Here is a 7,487-nt window from a genome sequence, read left to right on the forward strand (position 1 = left end):
CCAGTCTAATTCATTTAGGAGCACAAACAGGAGGTTAATCTCCTTTTAAAGTCCTAAGGGAAATTGTCGATGCTATACATTTAAACCTTTAACATTAATCCCAATTGGTGATATAATCGGAGTATCTTCCCTGTTTGTTTCTTTCTGATATGAGTTCGTTTAATGTTGACTTTATCACGGAACATCTGAACACCTGTTTTCTTCATTTGGACAATACAGTATATACACTATGCAGTGGATACATAGAGTATATAGTAATAGGGTTAGTGTATTCTAGGGAGATTTTTATAAGGTAGTTTTTGTGTTACTTATATCATGTGTTGTTGTCTTGTTTGTAGCGTAGCACAAACCTCAATGCGTAGCATGATGAATTACCAGCAGACGTTTAAGGTTCTGAAGAGGACACCAGATCGTTTTCCTGAAGTCCGCTGTGCGTCATAGATTCCCAGGACTAGCGATTCATGTGTTCTGCCATCCTAAAACAGATAAACTAGCCCGGGTGTATAAACATTCCCCTGTACACTTCAGAGGCCAAACATGCAGCGTGATTGAAATTGAGAAGCCACACATAAAAAAATATATATCATATGAGGGCATATTAAACCAACACGGTCTGGTTTGCTTCATATGCAACAGAGGATACTTTCAGAGGAAGATATCACTTAAAAGTACAGAGCAAGTGTTTCTTTCTTGAAACGAATGAGAAACAAACTAATTTTGACAATGACATTTAACACCTAAATTCGTCACTGCATTTTCTAAAAGGGGTGTGAGAGAGGCATAGCATATTTTGATTGAGAGGTCCCCATTGGGTGTGTCCTGCGTGAGTGTGTGAGACCTGTGTTGTATGTGCACGCGTGTTCTGTAGTGTGCTTTGTGATACCTGACACATGCCCTCTCACAGGTCTTTATTTAGGGCATACTATATAAAGCACTTTCCCATTGAAATACAGCACCAGCTGTTAGTTATGTGTTGTGGTCGCTGTTGCAGTATGGCTAAAAGATGGTTCACCACTTCTCACACAAGGCATAATATCTAAGAAAGTTCTGGCCATTAATACTCTGGTGTCCTAGAAGCCTTTCTCTCTGGGGAGAGCCTACACCATCAAATGCGGTTAGTACACATATCAAAACTCAACTAGTTTTTAATGAGCCTATATACTTTAGCAGATTGTTGACAATTTGAGAAATAGCTGAAGCAGTTTTTCAAAATGATTAAGATATGAAATTTTTGGTTATAAATGTTTCATTTTCTGAAAAGGCAAATACAGTTAGACAACTAATGCTACGAACAGGTCAAGTCATTGCTCGAAAGGCTGAACAAACACTGAACTATATTACTTTAGTAAATGATGGCAGACATCATTTGTCAGATCCAGTGCCAAGTCTACTTCTGCTTTTAAGTGGAATGAAAAATATAATAATTATGATTCACATGTATATAAATGAGCAAATAAAGTTGTATTTATCCGTAATGTGTACTGACATTGAAACATCGCTGAAAAACCATCATTCATAGAGCATACATAACTCCTTACAAAAGATTTAAAATGAAACTACAACCAAATTTGAACTGCCATATATGTAATACTGCATCATCAGGTACTTTTCTTCATATGTTTTGGGAATGTCCTATCGTCATTAATCTATGAACACATGTAAACCTGGTATTGCTTTGCTAACCCAAGTCTGTGTCTTCTTAATGATGATTCTGGTCTCTGTATAAGCTTAATACAAAAGAGAATGTTGTTTGCTGGTTTTACAGCTGCGAAGAAGACAATAATACAGAACTGGTTTACACCGCACATGTGTGGAAAAACATATTGGATCCATAGCCTCCTGAAAATAGTGACTTGTGAATGTACAACAGCGCAAATTAATGGGGCCAAGCCCTCTACTATTGATGCTTGGCAGTGTTTTTCCTTTAACATACTTGATCATATAAAGGAATGACTTGTTTTGTTCCTCTCTCTTCCTTTTGACTGGACTCTGTAAAGTATTTATTATATGTCTGTTGTTTTGTTTTTTGTTGTTTTGAATGGATGTTGTGATGTGTGTAAAAAAACAATAAAAAGTTGATAACAAAAAAAAGAAAAATTGCTGAAAAACAACATTCTGTACATTCATTAATTTAATTTCAATTCAATGATTTACTGTATGAATATATATAGTGTGATATACTGTGTGACTATATAGGTATTGGTGAACATTAAAATTTCCTCCTGATTAAAATGTATAATTCTGCAACCTGTTTGCTACCTCAATTCAAATTCAGGGTTTTGACTGGAATTAAAAAGGCATTCAACTTGATATTTATACCACATACTGTATTATATAAACAACGTATGAAACTGTTGGTTATTATCAGAGCATAAATTAAATGTAAGTTTCTTTGTTTCCAATCAGAGACTTGATAAACAGCTGGACAACAAAATTCTTCCAAAGTAATATAGAGACTGAATGCCTGTAGCCTGTCAATCTGAGCGGAGGTTGGCAAGCGAGCAGGGATGGATGTGTTTGGTGGAGCACCACGGTTCCTGGCCTACCCTCGTCCTGTGGTAGTACAAAGTGGTACAGATGCAGTTCTGAAATGCCAGATTGGCGGGGATCCCAGACCAGCAGTTATATGGGAGAGAAACAATGAGAAGATTCATCCAGAGGGCAGATACCGGGTGTTTGAGGATGGCAATGTCTATAACCTTATCATAAATTCTGTGACAATGGAGGACAGTGGGCAATACATCTGCAAGGCCAAGAACTGCATTGGAGAGACCTACGCAGCAGCCACTTTGAAAGTAGAAGGTGAAGCACAGGAGATGGAATTTCGGGAGGAAAACAAGCCCCGCTTCCTCATCAAGCCCCTCTCGACTAGAGTTGGACGAGGAGACGATGCCGTGTTCTCCTGTAAGCTGTGGGGAAACCCTAGACCAGAAGTGATGTGGGAGAAGGATGGCAAGAAGTTGAATGAGATCTTTGAAAGCACACATTTTGCCATCAGCTATCAGGATGGAGGATGGTTCCAACTAAAGATTTTCAAGACAAGAGCACCAGATGGAGGGGTGTACACGTGTAAGGCCAGGAATGAATTTGGAGAGAGTCTGGCAGGGGCTGTGCTTTTGGTGGATGCTGGACCAGGACATGAAGATGAAGGGAACCGTAACGGATACACGAATGGCCACTGGAAAGCCCATCAGGGAAAACAGAGAAGTGGTAGGCAGGTTGCGACAAGGCTGAAAGATGACCCACTGCCAAACTCAGCCAAAGTGAAAATGTTTGCAGTGACAGAAGGGAAACATGCAAAGTTTCGGTGCTATGTAACAGGGAAGCCAAAACCAGAAATATTATGGAGGAAAGATGGGAGACTTATCTTGTCTGGGAGACGGTATCTTTTGTATGAAGACAGAGAGGGTTACTTCACACTTAAAGTTCTCTACTGCAAACAACAGGACAATGGAGTTTATGTCTGTTCTGCTTCAAACACAGCAGGGCAAACCCTGAGTGCTGTACACCTTATCGTCAAAGGTAAGAGTCACTTGACTTGGGGTTTGATCAATGCAAGTGATCTTATTAATATATATCTAAATTTGGCAAAATCTTTATATGGCCTATACAATTAAGGATCCAGTTGCCGTCTGTTGTGTTAAGCATTTGGTACCCTAAACAACGATAACTTTTATGATGATTTAGTTGTATGGAATGCATCAAGGGAGCTTTAAAATTACCTGACCTGGCCAAACTCATTAACATGAAATAGATTCCACCCAGTCCTATATCTGCAAAGTCACTTAGGCTTTGAAAGGCCTGAGGCCCACACATGTGAGAAAAATCTCTAGAGGCAAGCTCATATTTCCCACATGGACCATCAAACAGTCAAAACTGATTGCTTTGCATGACTATATTGTATCAGAGCCAGGCAACTCCATAAAGCTCAAAAGGGTTTCAAGTCACCAGGTCTAAACTGAAGGTATGACTCCTAAGCATTAACAAGACAAAAAAAATAGTTATAATACTGTCAGGGATGTCATATACTCTTTAAGACAGAATTCTTAAAAGCTATATACTTTTTAGTAAGGTAAAATAAAAAAGATAATAAGAAACAACATTTCTAAAATGTTAAATCATAAGTTTTTGTGAATTCTATCTTGAAGGTAAGCCTAACGGCACCAGCCGTTTTTAGGAATTTTTCCCACTTTTTTAAAACTTGTTTATACTTCAGTCAAATATCTTATGCAGGGTTGCTTCTCAAGTAAATTTATAGCATTTCAAGAATTGTTAGATATTTTAAACAAGAACATTCGACAAAATATTCATTTCAGTATAAATAGTATATCAATTACTTTCTAAAATGTAATAGTATTAACAATATGAAAACAACATCAATACTGATTACAAACGACCTCATTAACACATTAGGAAATATCAGCTAGATTACTTTGAATTTATAAGCATGAATATCTATGCTGGTTGAGGCTAATGTATGCAAAGCATGGTCTTTCTGGTTGAAGCTGGTCCATCAAGGCAGTCTTGTTGGTTAGTTAGTTAAAAAGCATGATGAGGACATCACCATCCAAAACACAACATATGCTGGTCATTGTTAGCAGGGTAGGTATTTGATATTTTGCAAATCCATCACTGCAGAGATATTGCAGATCTATCCATTACTGACATTAAAAAAAAATTAATAAATTTAAGAACTTTCCTGTTTGGGCTCTTTCCATCTTGTAACAACAGAGCCACCTGTCCGATTTAAGCAACCACTGAATGACTTGCAAGTATGGGAGAGAGACTTGGCTGTTCTTGAGTGTGAAGTTCCTGAGGACTCTGTTCCAATCACGTGGTACTTGGAAGACAGACGTCTACAGCCTGGAGCCAAATATGGAATGGAGGAGTGGGGGACAAAGCGACGACTCACAATTCGTGATATTGGAGTTGATGACGATGGGATATATCTCTGTGAGATGGCTGATGGGGGCAGAAGTATTGCTGAGGTAGCAGTCAAAGGTAAAAAAAAAAACATCAACAACAACTCAGTTATTGCATCTGCCTGGGAAAAACTAATTCTGAGCATTTGCAGCTGTATAACTTAATTGACCTCAATCAAATGCACCCTTGATGTACTTAATGTAAACTTACTCTTGAAGGTACCATTGTAAGAAAGCTGCCACGAAAAGTTGACGTTCTGGAGGGGGAAAATGCAGCCTTCTGTGTGGAAGTGGAGGAGGAGGAAATGGACATTCATTGGTACAAAGATGGAACAGAACTAAGGGAGACCCATCAGACCATTCTCAAATCCTTTGGAAGGACACACATCTTGGTTTTTGTCAACACCACACCACAAGACTCTGGTATGGTCATGTTCTATGTGGGTAGATCAAAGACATCATCGCAGCTACGGGTGAAAGGTAAGAAAACATTTGTTTGGAATTAATAATACGTAAACACACCTATTCCAGAATGTACAAATGTATTAATTTTCAATTAAACTCTTCTTCTCTTGTGCTAATTTCAGCTGCAAGGCACTGTCCACCAAGCTTTCCTATCGGGGTACAGATAAACACAGAGCGAGCAAATGCAGCTCTCCTTTCCTGGTTTCCAGCACAAGACTCTCGGAAGAATCCACCTTCAGGGTATATAATTGAGAGGCAAGAGGTTGGCTCACAGGAGTGGCTGCAATGTTTGACCACAGACTCAGCAACCTCGGTGGAGATTCTTGGTGACAGCGTTCCATGCGAGGCAGACTACAGATTTCGGATATGCAGTGTCAACAAATATGGGAGGAGTGGGAATGTAGAGTTTCCTCGAGCAGTTCACCTTGGTAAGCTCCTATTTAAGGCTATCGATTGCATACACAAAAAAGCACTAACAAATTTTATTCCCAATTCCAGTTCCAGTTGCCAGAATCCAAGCACCTCTACAAGATGCTTTAGTGCCAGAGGGCCAGGATGCCTGCTTCACCATTGAGCTCTCTGCCTCAGTTATAGGCACTTGGTTCTTAAATGGAAATCAGCTTCAAGACGATGACCGTTTCTCCATAAGGCGTTCGCGTACACACCAGTCCCTACGCATTCGTGGGGTACGGGACACAGACAACGGAGCAGAGATCACCTTCATTGCCTACGGAATTCGAGATTCTGCTGCTTTGTATATACAAGGTATACAACTTAACTTTGATTTCCTTGCACTGAGATATATTTATAAGGATATTAACTGTTGTACTTGTGTTGTTGAACTTGCTTATATATTCCCCATCAATCAGCTCCACTGGTAAAATTCACTCCACTTTCTGAAATGGATCGAAACAAATTTGTGGAGGTTGGCAACCCTATAGTGCTCTACTGTGAGCTGTCAGACCCTGAGGCTCCAGTTCGTTGGTATAAGAATGGTGTTGAACTTCAGTCAATGGAGGGTCTGCACATCCAATCAGAGGGAACAATGAGGAGGATTGTCATCCAATCAGCTGATTTCTCCCACTCAGGAGTTTATAGTTGCGATGCCATTGATGACGTCATCAGGTTTAACGTGGAGGTTGAGGGTGAGTCTTTTCTGTTCTTCAAAGTTGTTAATCAGCTTCATAATGTTGACATGTCGGAAATCTAAGAATGAAGGCATTTATTAATAACATTAATTTGCATTCCTATGAATCAAAATCAAATGAGTATGTCCAACAATGGAATCTTGCACTTCCAAGTCTCTAAAGTTTACCAAATAATGCTGAACCAAAACACATATAGCCCCACCAGTGAGGTTCTCCATTCTTCCGGAGGATGAGAGGAACAAGTCCATTGAAGCAGGCTCACCGATAGCACTGCAATGTGAGCTCTCAGATCCACTCGCCCAGGTCTCCTGGTATAAAGATGGTGTGAAACTTCTACCACAAAGTGGACTAGACTTCAAGTCCAAGGGCACAAAGAGGCAACTGATTGTCCAGTCTGCTGAATTTTACCACTCAGGGGTGTACAGCTGCAAGACAAGGGGCGATGCTGTACACTTCAATGTGGATGTTAAAGGTGATTCTAATGCTTACTAGTGAATTAAATTAAAATTTTATTTTGCCTGACAAACAATGGCAAAGTTGATTTAGACAGATTTTTTTTTAGTTATATTAATAATGACTATTAAAACCATAAAGTAAGGACTTAAACACTCTAAAATATCCATAGCCCCACCTGTGAGGTTCTCTGCTGTCCCTGAGGTTAAGCGGAGAAAGTGCATTGAAGCAGGCTGCCCCATTGTTCTGCAGTGCGAGGTTTCAGACTGTACTACACAGGTCCAGTGGTACAAAGATGGGGATCAGCTCCTTGTAGAATCTGGAGTAGACTTCAAATCAGATGACTGCATGAGAACACTAAGTATTCAGTCAGCACACCCGTCCCATGCCGGTGTGTACAGCTGCACAACAAAGGATGATGTCATCAAGTTTCATGTGGAGATAAGAGGTGATTTTGGCCAAATTTATTCCTCACTTACAAATTAACTATGTCTTTTTG

At 39.6% G+C, this 7,487-nt stretch overlaps 1 protein-coding gene across 19 annotated transcripts in view; it reads left to right on the forward strand.

The window, feature by feature from the left end:
- Positions 1 to 7,487, forward strand: part of obsl1b (obscurin like cytoskeletal adaptor 1b) — a 44,725-nt gene that overhangs the window by 9,978 nt on the left and 27,260 nt on the right. For 17 of the 19 annotated variants that reach the window (XM_058786745.1, XM_058786750.1, XM_058786754.1 and 14 more), the window contains 8 exons: positions 2,407 to 3,522; positions 4,732 to 5,001; positions 5,142 to 5,402; positions 5,510 to 5,815; positions 5,886 to 6,152; positions 6,257 to 6,532; positions 6,732 to 7,007; positions 7,161 to 7,436. In XM_058786745.1, coding sequence (XP_058642728.1) covers positions 2,508 to 3,522; positions 4,732 to 5,001; positions 5,142 to 5,402; positions 5,510 to 5,815; positions 5,886 to 6,152; positions 6,257 to 6,532; positions 6,732 to 7,007; positions 7,161 to 7,436 — 2,947 coding nt within the window. In that variant the 5' untranslated portion in view covers positions 2,407 to 2,507. Of the gene's footprint in view, positions 1 to 338; positions 1,115 to 2,406; positions 3,523 to 4,731; positions 5,002 to 5,141; positions 5,403 to 5,509; positions 5,816 to 5,885; positions 6,153 to 6,256; positions 6,533 to 6,731; positions 7,008 to 7,160; positions 7,437 to 7,487 lie in introns of all 19 variants that reach the window. The other 2 variants (XM_058786747.1, XM_058786761.1) reach the window with 2 other exon arrangements.

Source organism: Onychostoma macrolepis, chromosome 09 (assembly GCF_012432095.1).
Source record: "Onychostoma macrolepis isolate SWU-2019 chromosome 09, ASM1243209v1, whole genome shotgun sequence".
NCBI classification, from domain to species: Eukaryota; Metazoa; Chordata; class Actinopteri; order Cypriniformes; family Cyprinidae; genus Onychostoma; species Onychostoma macrolepis.